We start from the raw sequence: 25321 nt of genomic DNA on the forward strand, positions 1-25321 counted from the left end.
ATCTATCTGACAGTTCTAGTGCAGTAGAAATACGTAACTCCATGAAAAATGATACTTCTTCGACATGTACAATTTTAATTAGCAATACCTGATATATGACAAAACATCTGTTGGGTAAACAATTGCTAGATACTTCCGCTAGCATATTTTGTGGTACACTCAGTTTGTGAATGGTTCACGATGTCACACTACAGGGCACTCCCATTGAAACAAAGTCCCAGTGACCAGCAGTTTTCTTTCGTTATATTGAAATTTCATCATAGCCAAACAATAAAGTATATCAAGATATATCTAGATAATAATTCTGGGACCTGAATTTTCACTTTGTTGTAACAAGATTTTCATGATAACCTTGTTCGTTATAACAGGAGTGCACTGTAATGTGTATTCAAGTTATAACAGTTTTGCTTACAAGCTGCACATGGTTAGAACATTGTTCCCAAAATAAACCCCAAGGGTCATCTACAACTCATATCACATGGTATGCAAATATATTAGGAAAGATAAACAAACTGCAGATATAAATGAAGACATGGACAGTTAAGTTTCTCATGATATAATGTCTTATTTCAATGAAGCTTTAATATAGACTATACATTTGTTTAAAAAATTCCATGAAACAAAACATGGAACACAACGTGACTTCCTCTGCTCAAAGTTTCATTTTGAAGGGGCATTTTGCTATTTTTAAACAAAACACCAACTTATACAAATTATATGTGGCTTCTTTAAATATATTTGGAAGCAAATGAAACAGTCCGACAAAGAAAACTTCCCATATGGATGACATGCAGTTGTGCAAACTGATAATTTCTTCTGTAATATTCACTGATATATTTAAGCAGATACACTTCTAAAACTTCTTTACATGATCTGTGCTGCTGAAGACACAGAAACTTACATGAAGCATGATTGCATACATTTTTCCATACATACATAGAATCTGAATATTTCAATTGTATTGCAAACCCATCCACGCAGCTCTTTGTGCTACATGGCATGAGGTATGGCCATATCCACTGAATCCTTCGTCGCACATTAAAATAGACGAGTGTTATTTTTGTACAGTCATTTGAAAATGAGGGTTATCCTTGCTTCCCAGATTTCATGTACTTCAGTTCGCAAGATGTCTTGGTGTTATAAGTTGTTTGTTTTCACACAAAATGTTCACCGAAAATCGCTTCGTCTTGATGAAGTTGCGAGTGCGGCCGGTGGCCGGCTAACACTTGAGGGGGTGGTCTGGCACCACGCTGCCCGACTGGACAAGCTGCTGTGAGATGGAGGCCATCCGGCCAAAGTTCTCCTTGGACTCGGCGGAGCGCAGGGCCTTCAGGTTGGCCGAGACGCGGTCTGACGCCTCGCTGCAGAAGAGCTGGCAGAGGTGCTTTTCGTGCTCGGCTGAGGGGACACCCTCTGACAGGGAACGGGATGCCCTGGACAAGTATACATGAAAAAGAATGAGCATTCGGTTCAGTGGCAGCAATTGGGTCTGGTAAGGGGCCACAAACACTTCTCTATTCTGACTACAGGCCAGACCTGGACCAAAGGATTTTTTTTTTCCCCCCCATTTCTTTCCTTTGTTATTTATTTATTTAGTTATTTATTTATTTATCTATTTATCTATTTATTTATTTATGATTTTTTTTTTGTGCAGTTACACTCTGTGAAATACTGTAAAACGAGGAATGTTCGCGTGCATTTTAATTTCGCGAATTTCGCGAGCGCCAAGATTCGCGAAATTAAAATGCACGCGAAATATCTTGTCTATACTACATGCATTGAATGCCAGTAGCAATTCGCGAAAATTTCATGCCACGAAAAAGGCTGTCTACTCCAATTCGCGAAAATTTCGTGCCGCAAATATATCATGTTTTACAGTAAGCTTTTTATGCTTGATCTTGATTACTACGAAAACCAAGTGACAAAGAAGGAACTAAGCCTGGGATTTAACATGCGTCACCAACTGCTTACTGGGCAGCGGTGCTACAGTAAATTTTCCAAATTACAAATCATGCTTTTGCTTTATTCTGTATGTTAACCAAAGTATGCACCACAGTAATGCACTGTAAAACTAGAAATGTCGCTACAGCGACTGGTTATACCCCCGCCAAACAACATTTCATAAGCTTTGGTCAAAACAACATTTCATAAGCTTTGGTCAAAAAACTGAGGAAGTAGTTAAATCCGCAAGATCTTTCCTTGATCTTCTGCCATTAATATGCCGTTACCATGGCAACGTACTTTCGGGTACTGTCGAAAAATGCGTCTTGCACATCTACAACCAAAGGCACACATCTGTACCAAGTTTCATGGAAATTGGGCAAAAACTGAGGAAGTAGTTTGCAACACAAATTTTCCATCATTTTGGCTCATAATATGTGAGCTGTTACCATGGCAACATACTTTTTGTCACTGTCAAGAAATGTGTCATGCTGACCTATATCCTAAGACAAACATTCAATATGAATTCCATGAGAATTGGAAGAACACTGATGAAGCAGTTTTGCCATGAAGCATTTTGCCCTATATTTTACCAATAACATGCCGTTACCATGGCAACGCACTTTTTTGCCACTGCGGAAATATGTGTCTTGCACATTAACATATTCAGATGAACATCTGTACCTAATTTCATAAAAACTGATCAAAAACTGGGGGAGGAGTTCGCGACGCAAGATTTGTACCCATTTTTGCCCATAATATGCCGTTACCATGGCAACGTACTTTTGGGTACTGTCAAAAAATACGTCTTGCACATCTACAACCCAAGGCACACATCTGTGCCAAGTTTTATGGGAATCGGTTGAAAACTGAGGAAGTAGTTCGCGAGGACCGACCGACCGCCCGACCGACGGCCCGACCGACCGCCCGCCCGACCGACCGCCCGACCGTCCGACCGTCCGCTGATTCCTATATACCCCCTTCAAACTTCGTTTGGCGGGGGTATAATGAACAACCCGAGTATTCATGATTATCATAATAGCTAAATGCTATGGGTTTACACATTACTCACTAGATGCATAGAACAGCAGTGAAAAATTTGCTAAATAGACCAGCAGAAATTTGAGCATAGATGGACGAGTAGTGAGTAACACGAGTATCATTACAGCCAATTTTCCGAATGGCCATTTTGTAGGACTTTGAGGGAAATCATATGAAACCTTAGCTAATTTTTGATATTCAGGCAGCTGCAACTATCATCAGCCTAATTGTTCAAAATTTCTCGATATTTGACATTTAAGTCATTCAATGACATTTCAGCTTTTCAAAACTCTTCTTTTTTTTATTCCATGCATTTCACTTCATCAATTATTAGCACAAAATACTGTATCTTGGCGGAACAATCTCTCCATACCATCACACTGCACATTACATGAAACTCCTGAAATAACTAAGTCCTCAGTACTGGCACTCTCCTTTCATTATACTGAAGTTGTTATAACCGAACATCAAAGTATATAAAGATATAGATCTTTCTTATGGGACCTAAATTTTTACTTTGTGGTAACAAAAATTATGTTATAACCTCGTCCGTTTGAAAGGGAGTGCAAAAATGATGCTTCTGGCACCCTTTTGAATGTACGTATCAAAACAAGAAATGCCTCATCTCGGCAAAGTTCACTGACCTTGAAAGTGTGGCCACCATGGCATAGATGTCGATGGCAGCGTCTGCCAGGCGCCACTGCAAGAACTGCTTGTCGATGATCTTCTTCCCGTGCTTGACCAGTAGGCCCTCCACGGAGATGCCGAACTCCTCCATGGACTTTGCCGCCCTGCCGGCCGATTCCTGCAGGTCCGCGTGGACGTACTCGCCAAGCGAGGGCGCCGAGCTGATGCCCACCATCCTGAAAGACCAAACGAGTGTCAAGTATTCTTAACATATCCTTAGAAAATGGTGTTATGTGCCATACTTTGTAGGAAAACCTTGAATACATAGGCTTCTTATCAAGTACAAGTTAGTATGCATAAAGTTATGTAACATTTATCAGAATGATGTCATGCAATTTAATGGGCTTAGACCAAGCAATGGGCTAAATGTAATGACCACCAAAAGTTTGAAATTGTGAGTTTGATGACAAGTTTAGGGAAGAACTGTAAATGGTCGCTACTTATTGGCACTCGCACGCTCAATAGTGAAAGAATGCAATGGTCCATTTCAGTGACTGTTGCATAATGAGCAGTTGATTAATCAGGTGCCACAAATCAGTCTAGATTTCAAATAAATCAGCTAGAAACCTGAAAATTGCTTACGGCAATGTGCCTTTACATTCCACCTTGCCATATAGGGTTAAAATGAGAACAACTACCATCCTTGTGCAGTGAGTCTGTAAACCTCTACTGCCAAAAGTATGATAAAATATCAGGAAAGTGCACCTGGGTGTAAATCAGTCTGCTCAAATAGAACAGTGTTATCTCAATTTTCAGGGCTCTATATCAAATTCTCCATGAGAACTACACATATTTTATACATTTCCAAACAACAAATGTTTGGTTATCCCAATCTATTCAGAGCAATTTGGATCAGAGTCTGCATAATTTATCAAGACTTTCAAGTGTTACCTCAATATTGCCCTGGAGAAAGAAGAAAGTGATAGTTTGAGAGCAGGATGGAGATGTGAAGGGGAAATATTGGTTTAAAAGAGAGAGGACAGAGAGAGATATAATGAGAATGAAAAAAAAGAGAGAGAGAGAAAAGGAAAGAGAAAACAATGAGAGAGAAAAGAAGAGAGAAAACAGATAGAACGATTATATGAGACTGAAATGAAGGAAAGAAATTTTGGAGGACAAACACAAATGAAACAGATTAAAATACAGGGCAGTTGTGAAGAATGAGAATATCAAAGCATGTAATCACAGATGTTCATCACTGAAGTGGATGTACAATCTAACACTCCATACAATGACTGTTTGCATATATGATATTATTCATGGCTTTACATACATTGGGAGCATCTGAAATGAAACATATGGCAGTGGACATTAATTTCATCTTCTTTTCCACTCCATCATGGCGGGCATTGAGAAAATGCATCAAAACTTAATTTCTCATAAATTGATTCATAGACGTGCCAAGTTTGATTTGAGAGGAGCTAACCATCCATGATAAACAAAATTCCTCATAAATCAATTCATGCATGTGCCAAGTTTTATATTCGCAAAGAGCCAACAATATGCGGGACACCAAGGGGGTGGGGGGGGGGGGGTGCAGGAGGTGCAAAGCCTCACCTCTTGGCCCTCTTGTTAGCCTCATCCATGATGACCCCAAGGTTGGCGGCTGGGTTCCTCATGGCTTTCTGCAGGCCCTGCAGGTGCTTGCCGGCACTCTGGTGACAAACAAACAAACACATAAGTTTAATACACAGAGATTGCTCACATATCGGGGAGTATGAAGAACATATCAATGCCAAATAAAAAACATACATTTCAAAGGCACAAACTAGAAAAGCACTTGGAGAGTGCAGACCTCCACCAAGCAGCTCATTTCCACCCATTATGCACACATGGTGAAAATCGCCCAATTTGAATATAAAAGCCTTTTGTTTATGTCATCAGCTTCCAGCTACATGGACGCCTGGGCAGAGCACGCGCTTTAGAGCGCATATGCAAATCTCAAAAATATGAGCAGCCTAAAACTCCCAAGCTCATTAACCTTATCTGTGAACAGATAAAAAATCCTTTAAAAATCCATAAAAATTCCCAGATCACTACCAACATCGATTCATCTGTTCCTTGTGTCATTATCAACTTTTTCTGCAAGTTTCATTCAAATCCGTTCACGACTTTTTTTAGTTATTTTGCAAACAGACAGACTAACGCCAATGATCACATAACCTCCTTCCTTGGTGGAGCTAGTTATCATAGAAATTCAGGAAGGCAGCTGTGGGTATGCGATAAGAGATTTTCCCGCTGCCATCTTACCTGGAGTCCTGTGAGAGAGATGAAGAGTCTCAGAATGTCGTTGGTGCCTTCGAAGATTCGGAAGATCCTCAGGTCACGCATCACTCGCTCAAGGCCATAATCCTGATCAAGAAAATCGAAATACAGTTTGGATTTTAGTCTTTCTTCAACAATGTTGATATTTTTTATAAGGCCAAAATCTATTCCTCCTATTGTCTGAATAATGCAATTGGACGATAAATTGAAAGCTCTGACCATCAATTTCAGTTTCATTCATTTCGGAATTAGAATAGTTTGTATAAGAATGGTGTGTGGCATTCACTTACCTCCATCCATCGCAATTGTATAAACGCATATATATTATGATGCATTTATGATAGCTCTTAGAAAAACATTCCTGTTTCCCTATATGTATCAATCATTTTTAAAACATGTGTATAAATATGTTAAGTTGGTTAATTGTAAAGCTATGATACATTGGACCCCTCTGCGCCTCAGAATAGTAACAGTAGAAGGATGGCGCATAATAAGTGATTTGTATCGCTAATATTACCACTATTGAATTACACCTCGGTATGTCGCAATGCTCAGGTATGAGATCACATCCAACTTTCTGTCTGGTACTTGTGCAACAATAAGATAGATATTTCTTGAGTTTCTTATAATTTTCATGAACGTTTGAGGTAACTTCCAGTTGCAGCAAGTCTGAAAAAAAAAACAACTGCTGTGTCTTATCATCCACGCAAACGCCCCTCATGAGTTTTTAATAACCCAACTACAAGTATTTCTACTACTTCTATTACTATCGCTACTACTACTACTGACAGTGCTATTACTACAATGACTGCTACTACTGCTACTACTACCACCACTACTACTACTATATACTACTACTTACTACTACTACTACTACTACTACTTACTACTACTACTACTACTACTTACTACTACTGCTGCTGCTTCTACTACTACTACCACTACTACTACTACTTACTACTACTACTACTACTACTACTACTACTACTACTACTACTACTACTACTACTACTACTACTACTACTACTACTACTACTACTACTACTTCTACTGCTGCTGCTGCTGCTGCTGTTAATACTCCCTTTTCTTTGTCTATTTTACTGTGACTACTACAGTCGAAACTTTGTATAGCTGCCACCCAAGGGAGATCAAAAAGTGGTCGAAGTAGACAGGTGGCCGCTACAGACAGGGTCTTTAACATGACTTTTTTATTGGGGGGGGGGGGGGGGGGGAATTGAGTTGAGTGGTTGTATACAGCGGGTGGCCGCTATAAGACGGGTGGTCTCTATGGCAGGTTTGACTGTACTACCGTCACTGCTAGTACTGCTGCTTTTGTGATTCACTACTACAACTCTTAAAGGTCCAGTTTACCTGTGGGAGCAGTGATTTCAAAAATGTTCAAGATATCACCTTTGATGCATATGTGTAGATCTGTTGTATCACAAAACATCTTACCACATAAAATATTTGCAATAAAGCCTAAAATATAAGGAGATATCAGTATTTTTCTCAATAAATCACAACTGTAGATGGTTAAGTCTGGAAGCATTCTTTATTATGACTATTGTTCACATTTTGTGTATTCAACAATACGTAACATCGATTATATGGATTTAAACTTTTACAGTGGTTGTTTCTATACTTAACTCATATTTTATAACTATTTGAAAGCACTAATGCCAGGTTTTTGTTTCATCTGCAAATGGTAAATTGTGCCTTTAAGGTATCACTAACACTATAGGCTTGCTTTTGTTAGCCTCGCAGTATGACTGAAAAAAAAAGGAAAAAGAAAAAGAAAAAAAGATAGAAAAGCCCAACATGATTGAGAGAGGTTGCATGCACACCTTCATGAAGCCCATCCCTCCGGAGACTTGGATGGCCTCATCGGCGACGAACCAGGCTGCCTCCTGTTGTAAGGGGTCACAAGGTCGCGTGTGGGAAGCAGACATGAGAGAGAGGGAGATAGGAATGAAGGCCAATTAGTCATTCAGGTTTAATGATGTGTGAAACCTGAGTCATTGGGTAAACATAGTCGCACCTAGCCTCGAGTCAAGGCTTCAACTCTTCATTCTTTAATTTATGTTGGACCATATAAGATGGGAAAGCATGAACTTTACATGAAGATTTAAAGCCTAGACAAGAGTAGACATATTTCTCTGGAGTTGCAATAAATAAATGCCAAATATTTCACAAATCTATATTCATTCAATTCAACTCTTATTTACCTGACAGGGCATAGAACTGTACTGCTGCCATTTACCATAACATGGCCTTCAATACACCCACTTAAATGCATAAACTCCCTAAAAGTTTACTTGCAAGTCACACATTGCCTTCACAGCATCACACATACACACACATATCGACATACTGGTAATCTGTCTTAGATTCTGGACACACACCAGAAAAATAAAGGAACAGAAAACAAGAGCCAAAGTTAGAAAGTGATATCATCAGGAAGACGATGTGGTAGCAAGTCTAATCTTTTTTTACAATTGGGACTTCCGAAAATTCCATGAATGGTTAGCTTCACAATCATAGGAGTACAGTAATGAACAGAGAAAGGTATGTGTGCAAGTTGCATTCATGTCAAGATCAGAGTCATTATTTTTGTGTGTTGTTAAATCACAAATATCACAAAATTCTCGGCAAAATTCAATATAAAAACTCTGCGAAGTATACAGCATATGATACAGTAACAGTTGGCATCTCTATTCAGAAGCAAAGAAGAAGAAGGAAAATGGAATGAAAGAAAGTGGGGCAGGAGTGGATTGGAGGTAAAGACGTACAGGGTCATAATGACTCTCCTGCATCCCCCCTCCCCCCCACCCCCAAAAGGGAAAAAAAAAGGTCAAGGAGGCTGCGAAGGAAGGCGGAGCTGGGTTCCAGCCTAGACTTACAGAGGCAAAGATCTTGCTGATGGCGGCCTCTAGCTGGAACTCTTTGGAGCCGGAGTCCATGTTGGCACAGAGCAGGTAGGCCATGCTCTCGTTGACGTACTGCTTGACCGCCATGCGGGCCAGCTTCTCCTGAATAGCCCCGTAGCTGTCGATTGTGGAGCCGAACTGCTTGCGACCGGCTGCGTGCTCCACCTGCGTGTCAAGGAAGGAATTGTATATGTCCAAGAACTTGGGTTATCTTCCTGTTTTGTTTTTTTTTTTTGGGGGGGGGTAGGTAGGTGGGTGCTGGTTTTCTGGTTCTTTTATTTTCATTTTTTAATTTTTGACCGTGCTTGATAATCATTGTAACGATAAATGTTGTTCTAGGCCCCATTTCATAAAACTTGTCATCAGTGACAAGTTGTCATAGATGTGACAAGCTACTGAAATCCTTGAATCTGATTGGCTGAGAGCAAATTTGTCATAGAAATGTGGCAGTTGTCACTGATAACAAGTTTTATGAAACGGGCCCCAGGTTTACATCAATTTAACCACCAACAACCTCATCATCACTGTAGTTAGTGCTGTCTTCATTCTTGTTTACCTCTTTCATCATCATCATCATCATCATCATCATCATCATCATCATCATCATCATCATCATCATTATCATCATCCACCCGGTTAATCATAATGTCCCTACAAAAGAACTAACAATCAATGTCAAGACTATCATTCATCATCATGACATCAAGACCAAACAGAGAATATTATCTCCTCCATCATTCTCTCCACGATAATTTTTGAGACAGCTCTAAATCCTTCTGACTTCATTATCATGGGCCTTACCATCATTGATTCTCACCACTGTCACATGTTAATCCTTACTACAAGGAATCACAGATGGTACAATTGTACTTATGATCTTGCACTTTGACAGTTCACAGCATGTTTTTCGCCAAATTTCTAATAAACTTTCTTCAACCAATTCAAGTCAGAAACAAGTTAGAATGAAAATATTGCTTTCATTTCTGGATTTGCGCCTCCTTTTTGCACGTAATTTTGTGTTATCATGTGCTTGATCATTATCATCATGAAAGTACAGGTAGATGAATTACATTCCTTTACAGACCTGCATGCTCTAAAGAAAAGCAGGACTTACAGCTTTCTTGATGAGGCCCTTCATGGTACCACCGAGGGCAGCGCCCATGCCGAAGCGTCCGTTGTTGAGGATCATCATGGCCACCTTGAAGCCTTGGCCAACCTCTGCAGGGGCAGGTCAAACAAATAAAGAAATGAGCCCTCTACTGCTTGAAAAGAGAGAGTCTGGCATTTGTAGTCTTGTTTCAGATGGAAATAAAACCCTAGCCAAACAATCAATCATACAGCTTGACTTGTTTGCTCTGTATGCTACCAGTTTTACCAATAGTAAACATTGTGTTTGTTAATGCTACGTTTACACGACATTCCCGGCGGCCAGAGCAGTCATGTTTCAGGCCAACATGGACAAAACAAGATGGACGTGAGACAACCCAGGGGGACGGGGTGGGCAAATGTGACAGACCCTGATTGCAGTGGATGCTGTGTCAGATTTTTTAACCGCCAAAAACTTTGCCACGGCAGTCCAAATGCTAGTGAGAATCCTACTAGGCCATAATAAAATGGGGTGAATGCAACAAAATGTGACACCACGCAACATTCTGTATAAAACTTTGTGCAATCTCAACTCCCAGCTCACCGCTACCCTTTGACTGCCATTATTTGCCTTCCTTACACTCTCCCCATGTCTCTTCCCTCCTACACTCTCCTCTTTCTAGGGTCTTTCTAGGGTCTTTTACCAAACAACAGTCCCTTCAATGACTACTTACACAAGGTGTTACCGAAATCAATAACTCTTCCTCATTTACATCACCATGCAAACTTTCTAAACAACACATATGTGGTGAATTGTTTTTGTTTTTAGCCAAGGGAAAGCACAACAGCAGGCACGTGGATTTGCAGAACTCTGTATAAAAGCTGTTTGTCTTTAGTGGAGTATGTTGGGGATGTGGGAACTCAATGAATTAGCTCAATTTTTTCCACAAGAAAAAAGGAGAGAAATAAAACCAACTTCATAACTTATCACTTTCCAGCAGCCCGTGGGCATTTTACATTTGCATAGAGATTAACCCTAATCAGGCTGGGCTTTTTTGGCTATGCTATATCTGGGGGGGGGGGGGGGGGGGGGGCGGATTCCGCTCCCCCTTCAGATCTCGCCTATGGAACGCGTGATCGCACCGAAAATCGGCACACGCAACACCCGCGACGTATACTATCAAAATGTATGGTTGCTTTCTCCGAAAAATTCTTCTTATATTCTATATTAATTAATTATTGTAATTTATGCATAAAATCAGTTTTGGGCTCTAAATCACTTATTAATGCTCTAATTAAGCTAATTTCTTTTTTAAAATGTTTCTTGTATCATTCTCCTGAGACATAGGATAAAAAAAAATCTGTATCGAAATTAATTTCTTATGTATTTGATTGTTTTTTTAATTTCTTATGTATTTCGTTGTTTTTCGACCTTTTGTTTTTGTTTATTTTTTGGCCAAAATTTGTCACAGACATATTTCGAAGCTTTATTATGCTAAAATGAATTAATTTCGTCCATTCTATGTCAAGATATGAATTTTTATGTGAATTAATTGAAAAAACACAATTTGCATTGGATTTGTACACAAAATCACGTTTTGGAGCAATTTTGGGGTTGACTTATTTTTTTCGAACGGGCGTCGCGTCAAAACGGTACGCGCGGGCGCAACAATTTTGGTCTCAAAAGTTGCGCGATACTTAAAAGAAAAAAGTCATGAAACATCGCGGTGGGAGCTTATCGCGCTGCGAAGATATTGCGCGAAACGTTGGGGGGGGGGCGGATTCCGCCCCCCCAGCCTGATTAGGGTTAAGAGGGTCATTGACTTGCCCTAATGCATCTACTCACCTCCAAGGAGGTTTTCCACAGGAACCTTGACATCCTCGAAGTAGACCTCAGCTGTGTTTGATGCCTTGATCCCCATCTTCTTCTCTGGAGGACCACTGCCAGGTGAAAGTCAGAGAATTCTGTCATTACATTGGCTGTTTTTCTAATGCATTCAGATTAATGGACATCTTTTTTCATCCATCAAGGACTTGACAAAGACTCATTCAATTTGTTTCCATTGAAAATATACAGTATAGCCCATGCATTTAGCGAGTCGAAAGTTTCGCGAATCGGGAATTCCCAACGATTTCGCGAGTGGTTAAATTCGCGATCGTGGAGTACTGTACTAAACAGAGAAATGAACAAGTGTGCATCACAAGCATATCGGGATCAGAGTCATTATTTTCCCATGTCTTTAATTTCGCGATTAGCACCTGACTCACGAAATTTGCGAAAATAAAAACCTCGAGAAATATTTGGTGTATACAGTATTTTAATGACCCTGTTTGCTTGCATGATTTGTTGTTATGTTGGGCATACCTCTGACAGTCAACTGAGTGGCCCACATCTCTATACACTTGTCTTTAACCCTAAATAGACTGGGCTATTTTGGTAGCTCGAAAGACTGGGGGGGGGGGGGGGGGGGGGCCTAAAGGGCCCCCCCTTAAGATCTCGGCCGTGGATCGCGCGATCGCCGCGGAAATTTGTACAATGGTAGTGTGCGATGTAATCTACAAGATCGTATATTTAAATTTTCCAAAATAGTATTCTTTTATTTCATTTTGATTAATTATGCTAATTTATGCGAGAAATCAGACTCTTTGACCTAAATCAGTAAATAAAGCTCCAAAAGTGCTCATTTTTGGTCTAATTATTCTTTATGGCATTCTTAGCAAATGTACTTGAAAAAAAATTTGGTATCAAAATTAATTTCTTATTTATTTTATTGTTTTATGAATTTCTTATGTATTTCTTTGTTTTTTCGACCTTTTGTTTTTGTTGTTTTTTTTACAAAATTTGTGGCAGACACTTTTTGAAGCATAATACTCCTAAAATAAATTAATTTTAGCCATTGAGAGTAAAAATAAGCATATTTATATGAACCATGTGAAAAAACTCAATTTGCATTGACTTTGTACACAAAATCACATTTTTGAGCCATTTTCGGCCTCACGTGCATGTACAAAAAGTTATGTAACTTCAGAACCGTACCTCCGGGCGTCACAAATTTGGTGTCAAAATGTGCGGGAAACTCGAAAGAAAAAAGTCATTGAGCATCGCGGCAAGAGCATTGCGTGTTGCAGAGTAATCGCGCGAAATGTCGAGGGGGGGCCTTTTAGGCCCCCCCCCCCCAGTCTTTTTAGGGTTAAAGTGGGCCTCTCTTTTCCTATAACACACTGATGTTGAACAAGTTGATAAAGACAGGTTACGCACTTGCTAATATTTCTCTTCAGCTTTTAACATCTGCTCATATATTTTACATTACACTGATTTGTTGTAATTTGCATTTGAAAGAACCTGTGATATTGGAACTAAAATTTAAAAGATTTGAAGGAAAAAAATGACAGGCTTTTGAATTATGAAACACCCTGTTGACTCTACTGGAAAGGATTTGTGATATTGGAACTAACATATTATCTGAAAAAAAAACAACAACAACAAAAATGAATAGACAGGCTTGTTGATTATGAGGAACACCCTTTTTACTTTACTGGAAAAGATCATTAATTTTCAGCCCTACCAAGGGCCCTACTGTGGGAAAAACCAAGCAAGCAATGTCTGAACAGAAATCTATTCCTGTCACAAAAGTGTTAAAATAGATATTGTTGATCTAAACATACTCCTGCACACTCAACATGTTCTAACAGTGCCAAAGTTCAACCACCTCGTGCACTATATTCAAGCACAAAATGTGCATGTTGAATATAAATGTTGCAGTATGTATCATGAAACAAGACATATTTAAAATTTTCATTTGGCAGCACAGCTTAGAAGATTAAAGTTACTGTTGTTTGTTTGTTTGTTTGTTTGTTTGTTTGTTTTCTCTCAAAGTGGCACATTCTTGTAGGAAACAACATTCTGGTTTTGGGCAGATTTCACAAATTCAACCAGTATCAAGAATCTTTCTCCAAAGTGAGATTCGCAGTAAAAGTGCAGGGTTGCCAATTTAATGATCAAACAACAATGATTTCTCCAACAAAATTTTCCTGGGACATACTGGCCTGAATTCAGGGAGGTGGTTTACATTTACACCATGATTTGTGCAAATTTCTTCTGCAAAAATAAAATTGACAAACTGCATGACAGCAACAGTCATCCAATAACAAATGCACATTAATATGCACATGTCAAAAGTGCAAATATTTCACACTTATTTTAGTCGATGGACTTAATCTAAACCATGGTATGAATTTAAACCACCTTCATGAATTCTGGCCAATGGGCTTTACACAAGTGTTCATACCTGGTCACACCTCCAAAGCCCCTTTCGACGATGAATGCCGAAATCTTGTCCTTCGTATTTCCTTCGGCATCAGTGACAGCGGTCTGAGCGAACACGGTGAAAATCTCAGCCAGGCCACCATTGCTGATCCTGGAGTGTGGCAGGGAAAAAATCCAACAATTTAGGCCTAGGGCCCCGTTTCATAAAACTTGTCATCAGTGACAAGTTATCATAGATGTGACAAGCTACTGAAATCCTTGCATCTGATTGGCTGGGAGAAAAATTGTCATAGAAATGTGGCAGTTGTCACTGATAACAAGTTTTATGAAACGGGGATCATATCATTCAACTGCATGGTCCAAAGAAACAACATGGTGGATTCTCTTCTTTTTGGAAACCTTGCATATACCACTAGCATTAGCTATTCACATATCCTGACTAGTTTTACAACACATGCTCTGACATGTCTTTAAAATTTGAAATTTTGAAATCTTTAATGAATTCATTGCAATATCAAGAAAGTAGTTCACTTACTATGCAACACAACACATTTTCCATTGAAGGACAATGTCGATTAAAAAGATGTTTACTGAACTAAAAACAGCTTATCAAGAGATAAGAAATAAAAACAACAACCATTATCTCCACTTGCAGCATGGCCTAAAATAAGACAGTGAACATCAAACACTACAAGAAAAGAGGGACAAATAGCATGTGTTTTAGATACCATACAAAGCGGATGGAGGTTTGTTTGCTAAGACTTTGGCTTTTTGAAATGGTGATGAGTATTACATTGACAACAGAACCTTGAACACAGTGTTGCAATAGCATCACAATCATACTCTCAAATCACACTGCCATCTGATAAAAGATAGCATGAATGTTTTACTAACACTGAAAATACCTTTCTATATTTAAATAAGAGTTTGAGCAAATAAATAAGAGTTCAAGCAAATAGTTGGCAGTCATCAGTAGATAACGCGGATTCAAGAGCATCTCTGTATATCACATATGGGTGAGAAACGTGTACATCTTAGAAAACTATGATGTGTACATGACATCATTGTGTGCCATGACATATACTTCTCATGCGATGCTTGTTTTGTCAGACAAGCAGCCTTTGCTGATGCATATGATAATGTGATAAAGAATTCAGTAACACTTCAGGTTGACTTCGGGTTAGATAGTACAGATAGTATCCAGGCAAATGTCTGCATATAGAATGCAAAGGGTAAGTCAAAATTAACACTGGATTCACACGTACACTACTACAAATAGAAGTTGTGTACAAACAACAAAAAATGCCTGAAATATTCCTGTGATCTCTTAACCCCATGGAGCTTATTTGCCCCCCCCCCCCAAGATCTCAGCCATCAATAAGTATTACTCAGTCCATCTGTATTCAACAGTGATGAGAGATTTCCATTTCCTTTATGATCACAAGGTGATGTTGCAGAAATATCACCCCATGAATTTCTTGCCGTGAGATCAATAGAATGTTAAACATATCAAGCACATCTCTTTTGAGTCACAACGATTATAATAGATGCTTCAGGCATTACAAGATTGTGCCTGTGGCACTGTGCGCTCGGTGAATCCTGCAGAGGGTGCCCCCTACTCACCAGATCTTGCTCCCGTTGAGGATGAAGTGCTTGCCGTCCTCACTCAGCACCGCCTTCGATCGGATGGAGCTGGCGTCGGAGCCGCTGGCTGGCTCCGTCAGGCAGAAGGCCGCCATCTTTTCGCCAGCCGCCAGGCTCGGCAGGTATTTCTCCTTCTGCGCCTCGTTACCGTAGAGCAGTATGCCCTTGAAGCCAATGGACTGGTGGGCGCCAAGCGTGATTCCAACCCCGAGGTCATGCTCTCCAACGACTTCAACCAAACGAGCATACTGAAAAAACAAAAATTGCCAATAGCATTAAAAGATGACACTTCTTCTGTGCAATTTTCTTAATCTTATAAGAACAAAATAAAGACTAAGATAGAGGAAAGATTAACCTCTTTGCATGAACCAACAAGCCACATCCTTGAATTCAATAATGATTATGTAAACAAAATAGAGACAATTGTTGCCTGTTTTGGTACAAATCATCAAAAAGGGCTGTTGTTATTCTTTCAAAGCTGGTTGAATCTTCTTCTTTTTTTTTCCAAACAACTACAAACAATCAAATAAAAGCAGAACCTATCCAAAGATCAAATAAAAACGCCAGTGGAGTATGATTCAAAGACACTAAAATCAGCTAAGACATGATGATGTTGGTTTGTGAGAGAGCTATCATTCAAGCTGCAGTACCAGTACCAACGGTACGTGTACAAATTGAGAGCTCACTTTAAAGCCCAAACAAAGTTCTGGTACGCCTGCAAAAGTTGTCAAATTTCGCTCCCAAATGTGAACGTATGCTTAGGCAATGTGCAGGATAACGATGTTATTACAAGATATTCGATGGGTAACGACGAAAATGCGAAATATTAACCAAAAAGGTTCAGTCTCAGTACTTACCCGAACGGGGTCAGGCTAAACTCGGACTCGGGGATAACTTGGCTTCGCTTTGACGGTGGGATGAGTTGTAATGGTTGTCCCTCTGATTGTACAGTGTTGTCCTATGGAAGCGGCCTGCTACTAGCGCTTCGTGTTCTGGCTACTCGCAGTAATGGTCCGAGTTGTTACAACGCGCGCATCAAAAACCTCTTTTGCGCGCATGCAAAATTAGTGTGCGCCTATCAAGCACCTTTAAAACAATCAAAGGCGCTTGATAAATAACAACAAAAACTCCAAAGACCGCGCGTCTCAGCAACTGAGGACCGCGCGCTGTCATGTTTGTTTTGTTTTGTACAGGATTACGTTAGCACGCACTTTCCTGTCCATTCAGTTAGGCCTCATTTGGTATTATGCAGTGGCCAGTAGAATGTGGCGATCACAAACTGCGTGTGAATTGTCTGAAGTAGGGTCGAATTTTTTCCGAGACCGAGTTAGTCTGGAGCCTTCTGGAATAAAAGTCGGTTTTCCTACTATTATTATTTTTCTCAAAATACTCCAAACCGACTCATCATTCCGGCAAACCGCGTCAGCCAGGTAAGTTTCTTAGTGGACTCTTTCGATATATTGCAAGCAAAAATGAAATGGTGCTAGACGGGTTCTCAAGCACTTACCGAAACTTAGTTTTCACTTTTAAACAAACATCAGAAAAAAAAAGAGCAACGGAGCTTCTTTGAAAATACCTGTGTATTGGTCAGTCCGATTCCTCCAAGATCTGCTGGGACCTGCAGCCCAAAGGCTCCCAGCTCCCTGAGACCCTGCATCGTGTGGTCCTCCACTTTCTCCAGGGCGTCGTTCTTCTCCGCATCATTCACCTCCTGTGTGGAGAAAGTTATGCAATCGTCATGGCAACAGATGTTGGGTGGAAGAACACAGAACACAAAACACACACAAACATTGAACCGATATCATTTTGTAGTATGAAACACAGATGCTCCCCTCATTCTTATCACTTTTTTAAATGTATAATGGTGAATTCATTCAAATCTTTTAATCTGGATCAGAGTTTTTGTGATTTCCACAGGGAATTCAATGATCTAAAATGCTGCATACGACCCTGCTGATGCTGAAGATATGGGGTGGTATTCTGAGGTCGTAATTAAGTCTGTAATTAACTTCGTGATTAAGTCGTGAAGTTAATTACCCCTTAATCATGGGCAAAATCGGTATTCTGAGGACGTAATTAAGGTATGATTAAGTCCCCTGTAATTATCTTAGGTCCCTCCCATCTGATTGTTATTCCATCCAATCAGACGCGTTGTTAGAAGCCAAATTGATGATTACACGCGCAAATATGCCCTCAATGCGCGCTCCTCCACGCCCCCTGTAATTACAACCCAAGAGCTCCGTGCGCACACTCCGGTATTTGATTACAACCCCTCACCTACGCACGCGAAGATCTCAACCTCTTTGCTCACATAAAATGACAAAATTCCTCGAAGATCGGCTATATTTCTTTTTTTCTCTGAATTCTACGGATACCACGATAACAACATTCAACCGCTCCTCGGTTACCGAAGACGGTAAGCATCGTTGTGGCAGAGAAAACATGATGTATTGCGTGATATCGGAGTAGTTAATGACACTCTTTGGTATCATTAAGTTTTCCATTAACTTTCATACTTAATTACACCCTCAGAATACCGATTCGTAATTAACTCTGTGATTAAGTCCTCTCAGAGGTGCACGCGCATTGATACGCGCAAACGCGTAAGTCCTTCCCGCCAAAACGCTTGTTGCTATGGTAGTTAATATACCCCCTACTTAATCATGCTCTCAGAATACCAATTCGGTAATTAAGTGCTAATCAGACACTTAATTAGCTCTCAGAATACGGCCCATGGAAGCATTTCTAGATGATGAAAATTGTTGCGGCCATTTTATGTTTCTACTCTACTGACCACTGAGACAGCCTTGTGCTAAATTTTGCCAGACGTTCTATTCATAGCATCGACAACCAGCAGCAATTTCATGGAAACTGGAAAAGACTGCAAGAGAAGGTCACACTACACCCACACTCAGATTCCATTTGCATGCACTATGCACAGTATCTACAGACTGCACAATAATGTGTGGTCATACAACGAAAGTGGGTACCAGCAATATTCCCTTCACCAATGCACTCTGTAGGTTACATTCCATTCATAGTATAAATTCCCCATTCAGGAAAGACTGAATGACCCATACTGACCACTTGCTCCATATACATGTACTATGCAGATCTCACTACCAGTACTTTACACATCTTGCCACAGCTGGCTAAGGAGTACAATACACAATTTATGTACTAATAAGGTCTCTCGATCACGTGCAAGTAAAAAGAGCCATACACTTTCACATGCATCATGACACAATAATTTAGGATTTTGTGCCACTTTATGGAGTTATACATTGTACCTCCAAGTAGGTTGTCCTTTTTTTATGTTTTTTAATAGACATACAGATTGGTAATACTGTAAAACATGACATATTCGTGGCATGAAATTTCGCAAATTGCAACTGACGGCCTTTTTCGTGACATGAAATTTTCGCGAATTGCCACTGGTGTTCGATGCATACAGTGGAGACAAGAAAACTTTCACATACACGTATTTAATTTTCGCGAATCATGGCGCTCGCGAAATTCGTGAAATTAAAATGCATGTGAACATTCCTCATTTTACAGTAATTGACACTACCTACGACAAAGGGGCATACTCTACAACACAGGTAACAAGCAACTAAACTCAGGTTAGGATGAATAGTGTGTTTTAAAAGGAGGACTTATTCCCAACACTAAGAGGGGATCATACATACAATGTAGCATATAATATTAATACAAAGTGTAATTGCCAATTCTGCTCGTGAAAAAAATCTGCTGTGGGTTGAGCTCAAGAGTTTGCGAGGTGTTTACAATGTATGATGATGAGAACTCTTGGATAAACAGTACACACTCAGCGTCATAAGTCAATATTACAGTGTATTAAATGTGAAACCAGAAATTTCCGTGTGCATGAAGCTTTCGTGAATACTGTAAAACGAGGAATGTTCACGTGCATTTTAATTTCGCGAATTCCACGAGAACCAAGATTCGCAGAATTAAATTGCATGTGAAAGTTCTTGTCTACACTACACACACTGAATGTTACGGGCCACTCATGAAAATTTCATGCTGCGAAAAGGGCCATCGGCTCCAATTCACGAAAATATTGTGTTTTACAGTATTTGAAAGGAGCCATCATTTGCAAATATGTGAAATGCATGCTAAATTTTATGTCTACCTGTGGTACACAACGTAGTATTCTCTTAATTTTATCGCCGTTGGCACTTCATGAAAGTTTCATGCTGCAAAGAAGGCCATCAGCTACGATTTTCATGTTTCATGCCATCCATGTTTTTGGTTTGACAGCACAGTCGCCCCACAATCTTGAGTTTACATGCAAAGAAGTATTACACTTTACCAGCATAAAATTTTGAAACAGATATTGATAACTTCATAGCCCTGCTTCAGTCCTTTACTTATAAGTTGTATTTTCTTTCTTTCTTTTTCCTTTTCAGGGTTCGAAATTGGCAATGGTCCACTGGCCATTGGCCACCCGAAATCACGTCGGACTAGCTAAAAATCATAAAATTCTGAAGTTACTGGTCCGTCTGGCTTGCCAAAATATTGCTTCAGTGTTAAAATTGATTCTAAGTAGTCCGCCTGGCTAGTTAAAAAAAAGTTAAGTGCGACCCCTGCTTTTACTTTTTTCCCCTTATATTTCTATTTCTGAAGATTTCCATGAAGAGAGGGACTGTTTCTAGAAGTGATACATCTTATATGAGAAATGTGAATGATTGTTACAAGATGAAAAGGGATGTCTGGGCTTACCTCAAAAAATTTCATGGTAGGATCGATGAGCATTTCTAGATTTTCCCTCTGCTCCGGAGACAGGACTACAAAGAATTTTGGGAAGGAGAATTGAAAAGTGATAAGTGAAAAATTCATATCACATGAATAACCATGACAATCAATACTTGTACAGCTCAAACTACAGTCATGAAGGGTGTTCCCAATATGCTTTGAAGAGGGAGGAAAGTACGAAAGGTTAACAGAAGAGATTGAATGTGTCTCTTACATCAATAAGCTTTTTCTTTACATTTCTCTTGCATTTTCAAAACACTAAAATATTCAGTTGAGGTCTAGATCTACATACAGTGTACCTCAATAAGTAATATTTGGCCATTGTTGAACAACATTATAATAAATCAGATAATGATGAAATTGTGCTGCTACATATTTGAAAGAAATGGGTAGGGACCATCAGGCAGGTAGGGTTATATTGTAAACATTCACAGCTTCTACGCATGATAGGCAATAAGTGTGGATGATATCACACGCTTGATGGGAATAACTGCATATTTGTGAGAACTCTCCAGCTATTAGTGGCAATAATTCTTGTTCATATCATATGGCATGGTGAATTATCACAATGACTGATCAAATCATCTGATCAGTTGAAGCAAGTCTACAGAACAGACAAAGAAAATGTTGAACGAACAACAATGTTTGCTAACATACAGTGTATGTGTTACCAAAGATCAGCACCTTGCAGAGGTAAGCTCATATATGCTGCCTCTTATATGTCTGATCCCATAAACAGTCCTTGGATTATTATGCCACAGAAATGATCATATTGCTCTTACTAATTTGGCATTCCTGAATGAAACTGTACATGTACATACACCTACATCCTACTTATTCCATTAAAAAAAAATACAGATGACGTATCACACGAATAAATTGATGCAAGACAATTATCTATCAGACTGTAGGACCCAACTTCATACAGAACTAACAAGATTTGTCAAACCCACATGTTGTAACTGAATATGTGACCACTAACTGGACAAGCTTAAGGTTAATTGCGAATGCTTTTAGGATTCTGTTGCACGAGTGACCCATATGCACACTACCAATCTGACTCAACACGAGTGCAAACTTACCATCAGGGTATGGAAATACTTCCGAAGGGTTGATTTGTCCCTTGAAGAGCCCCATCACAAATGACTTTGTTTCCTGTTACATAGCATAGACCAAGAATGACAAATTCGAAGGTTCTTTAAATGTCTGATTTGTAACACACGGGGCTATTGCACGAATGTTCATCACAAAGTTTCTGATATTGATCTCTGTTCCCACAATAATAACAAAACAGACCAAAAAAAAAAAACAACCCTCCATCAAAATATTACCATATGTTCCATCTGTGCGCTATTTCATCTTCGAACTCATTTGTTTTCAAATTCCATTTTGACCTCAAGCATTCAACAGTTTTTTTTTTTTCTGTTTTTTTTTTTAAGTTTACATCATGCATTTTTTTAATGTTTACATCATGCTGTGTTTGTTACAAGATACTTGTATTGGGTTTAATTCATTTACCATTTACATACTTAATTTCAGCTCAGTGCAAAATGTACACTTTACACTTGCTGTACGAGGACGTGTATTTACAATGCACTGAAATTAATTGGCGCAGGGAGTGATACACAACTTCTACTATCAATGCATAAATGTTCATACAAGAGATTCATGATAAGTAACAGCCTGTATAGCTACATTGTACACATACGACTGTAGTAGCAACACTCGTTTGTAAATGATTACCTGGTGCTTGACTACTTGAGGTGTTCAGTTTCTTTTTGTGTGGTGTGTTTGTTGTGATACTTAGTTAGCTCTTGCACAAGAAAATTTTGCTTTGTTTTTCAAGACAAGGGGCAGCCATTTCTTTATGCAAGATTTCCAAGTAAATATCTAGTATGTCTAATATAGTGTACTGAAGCTGCAAGAATTGAAGCTAAGGACCCTGAATACGTCCAGTGTTATTTGTACCACATCACAGTAGTTATGAACATGGGAGTGGGAAATACGACATTTGGTTGGGAGATGGATACCTGAATGGTTTGTATTCCCATGTCATACACACCTCTGTCTTGGCAGGAGCCGATGTTTGGGCAGTTTCTTGCGGCTGCGCTGCAGACGCCTTGTGGCGGGAAAGCTGGTTGCATGCTATGACTCCAGGCCTGAGGAAAAATAAGTAGCATGATACTATTTTTACTTTATGATAAGATAAGGGAGAACTTCTTGAACTCTGGAAACATTTGTTTACAACAACAACAACAACAACAACAACAACAAAAGATGTTCAAAAATCAACAAGCAAAGAACACTTTGCTTTCAATAGCTGAGATTCACACTTAATTTCACATATACACTGTAAGTCAGGTTGTGTAGTACTGTCTGAAAAGCTGCATTCTTGTAAAAACACTCCTTCCATCGCAAACCAGGTTGGCAGAAGTCGCAGATCCTCTTCTTCTTTTGCACAAGTTGGATTGATGCTCTTGAAAACTAATGCATCAAAATTCTAACTCTTATGCTAAGGTAAAGTGATTTGGGTTTGGGGGGGCTTGTGATCTGTAATCTGTAATCTCTGGATTTGATAAATTAATTGTGTATTTTCATACTCTCTCAAAGTACAAGCCCTCAACAGAAATGAGGACAATGTTCATTTATTTTGAATCATATTCATGGAATTTATAAATCCCCTTTTGATCTCAAATGGAAAATCATTCACAGGCATAAGCACCAAAACATGATGTGCAGAGGCGAGTTACCAACATCTAAAAGTATAAATTAATCCATCTTTTCCTATTTTTTTCTTCGATTTTTTTTTTTTTGCTCTACAATTTCTTTCTTTTCTTTTCCTTCTGTCCTCTAAATACATGCCAATCCATCCGAAATAAACTTCTGTCATTGGGTCACTCAGCGACAACTGTTTGATTTTGATATCACCTCAGAAGAGCAGTGACACATGTGACATAAAAACAAACAAACAATGGCAACAGACTCACACTCACAAAGTCATCTACCAGCAAAATTATTGCAAATCATTATCAAGACACCACGTTGAACCAGGAACACCCCTACCTGCATCAAATGCCATATTTTAACTTTAGTCTTAGATCTCTAGACTACCACAATGTTGCAGGTATACAATGTACATGTACAGCCGCAATAGTTCAACCATACATCTGGGGGAAAATACTAGGTTTTATGTTATGTCTCTGGAGGAAGTCTCAGTAGGAAACTGACAGTACTCTGTAGACTAAGTACTGTAAGACTAGAAGCATTCACGGTGTGAAACTTTCATGAAAGCAACGACCTTTTCCGCGGCATGAAATTTTCACAAATCACCAAGTTCTGGCAATCACTAATTTGCACAGATAAAACACTTTTGCATGCACTTTACTTTCGTGAATCTTGTCTCCTTGCAAAATATGCGAAAGTTTCATGGACACAACAAATTTCTGGCTTTACAGACTGGGGTAATCATCCCTGTTTGCAACAGGGTGCCTACATGTTGTATTTGTGGCAGAGGCCATTTCATTCATTGATAAAAAGGCCCAATCAGGTGCAAGAGTACCCTCGCTTTCCATAACACTTGTCATGCCAGTAACTCCCGCTTTTGTTTTAAAGTGGGACTAAAAACAGCCTGAAAACAACTGCGAAAAACGCCGAATACAAAAATTTAGGTTTGTCTTCGAACGTTCAGTAACAGCACTCTTTTAACTTGGGCCTGGGGCACTCCCACAGTATAACTGTGTACAAGGAGCGCCCCGGGGTTTGTCCGTTGCCGGTAATTATTCTGTAATTTACCCCTCTTTAACAGTTCTACCAGACCAGTGAATTCCTAGCCTTTAATGACTGTCTTTGACATTTCATGGCCACTTTGCTGCCATTTAAGTAATATACAACATTGCGCATTGCCGCATTGGTGACCATCACTGACAATCATATCGCCAGCAGAGAAGACAGCTATCACTCTGCGACAAGACAACTGACAGTGACATGTCATGAAGTTGAGTTATCACTCACTTGACTCAGATCACACACTCTCGCTCTCTTAATTTTTACACAGTCACACTCACAGTCACAGTTATCAAAATATTTCTAGGCCCTACTACTAATAGGTACTATTTAACGTAAATAGCCTCGACCAATTTATCATAAACTGAACTTGCCAAAGTGGCTACCTAACTGTAAATGGGGTAATATAAGTGATGTTTTCACTTTGTCTCGCTCGAACTCTTTACTTTGGTGTTTGCGCCCCCGCCCTGATTCATGACGGCCGCGGCGGGTCGGTCGTCGGGTCTCTTGGACCAGGATGCCCCTGCCCTGCCCTCGGCCCTCCGGGCGCCCGAACCCGGCCCGACAGCGATACGATCTAGCACCGGTACATGTACTAGTATTCCACTGAATTCATGACCTTCAAATGTAATGTCGTACATGGACATCGTATGCGATCTGTAGCGGCAGCGTCACCGTTCAACATCGCCGCATTTATCCATTACACAATCACAGACTTACCTGAAAGCGGTTGAATTATGAGCCACGGTATTCTGAAGGCGACAAACTAATCTCGCTGACTGCATCATGTTGATAGATTGTGAACTGGCGTTATCCGAAGAAAATGAATATTTGACGGGTCTTTCCTGAGTTCTGAAATCTTGTCTAATCACACAGATTATGTCACTCTCCAGTCCTACCTACG

At 39.6% G+C, this 25321-nt stretch overlaps 1 protein-coding gene across 1 annotated transcript; it reads right to left on the reverse strand.

Annotated features, from left to right (window-relative positions):
- Window positions 1–652: 652 nt before the first annotated feature.
- LOC139737184 (very long-chain specific acyl-CoA dehydrogenase, mitochondrial-like) lies at window positions 653–25321 on the reverse strand. Its single transcript, XM_071647861.1, has 15 exons — window positions 25138–25321; window positions 22697–22793; window positions 21717–21789; window positions 20602–20666; window positions 17435–17569; window positions 15838–16106; window positions 14237–14365; window positions 11794–11888; window positions 9976–10079; window positions 8835–9026; window positions 7779–7841; window positions 5920–6021; window positions 5227–5324; window positions 3627–3845; window positions 653–1433 (listed from the first exon to the last, which is right to left on the reverse strand). The coding sequence occupies exons 1-15, from the start codon at window positions 25203–25205 to the stop codon at window positions 1220–1222; spliced, it is 1923 nt and encodes a 640-aa protein (XP_071503962.1). The 5' UTR covers window positions 25206–25321; the 3' UTR covers window positions 653–1219.

This window comes from Diadema antillarum, unplaced genomic scaffold (assembly GCF_040938485.1).
Source record: "Diadema antillarum isolate AM-2024a unplaced genomic scaffold, OU_Dant_1.0 seq00000684_RagTag, whole genome shotgun sequence".
In the NCBI taxonomy this organism is placed as follows: domain Eukaryota; kingdom Metazoa; phylum Echinodermata; class Echinoidea; order Diadematoida; family Diadematidae; genus Diadema; species Diadema antillarum.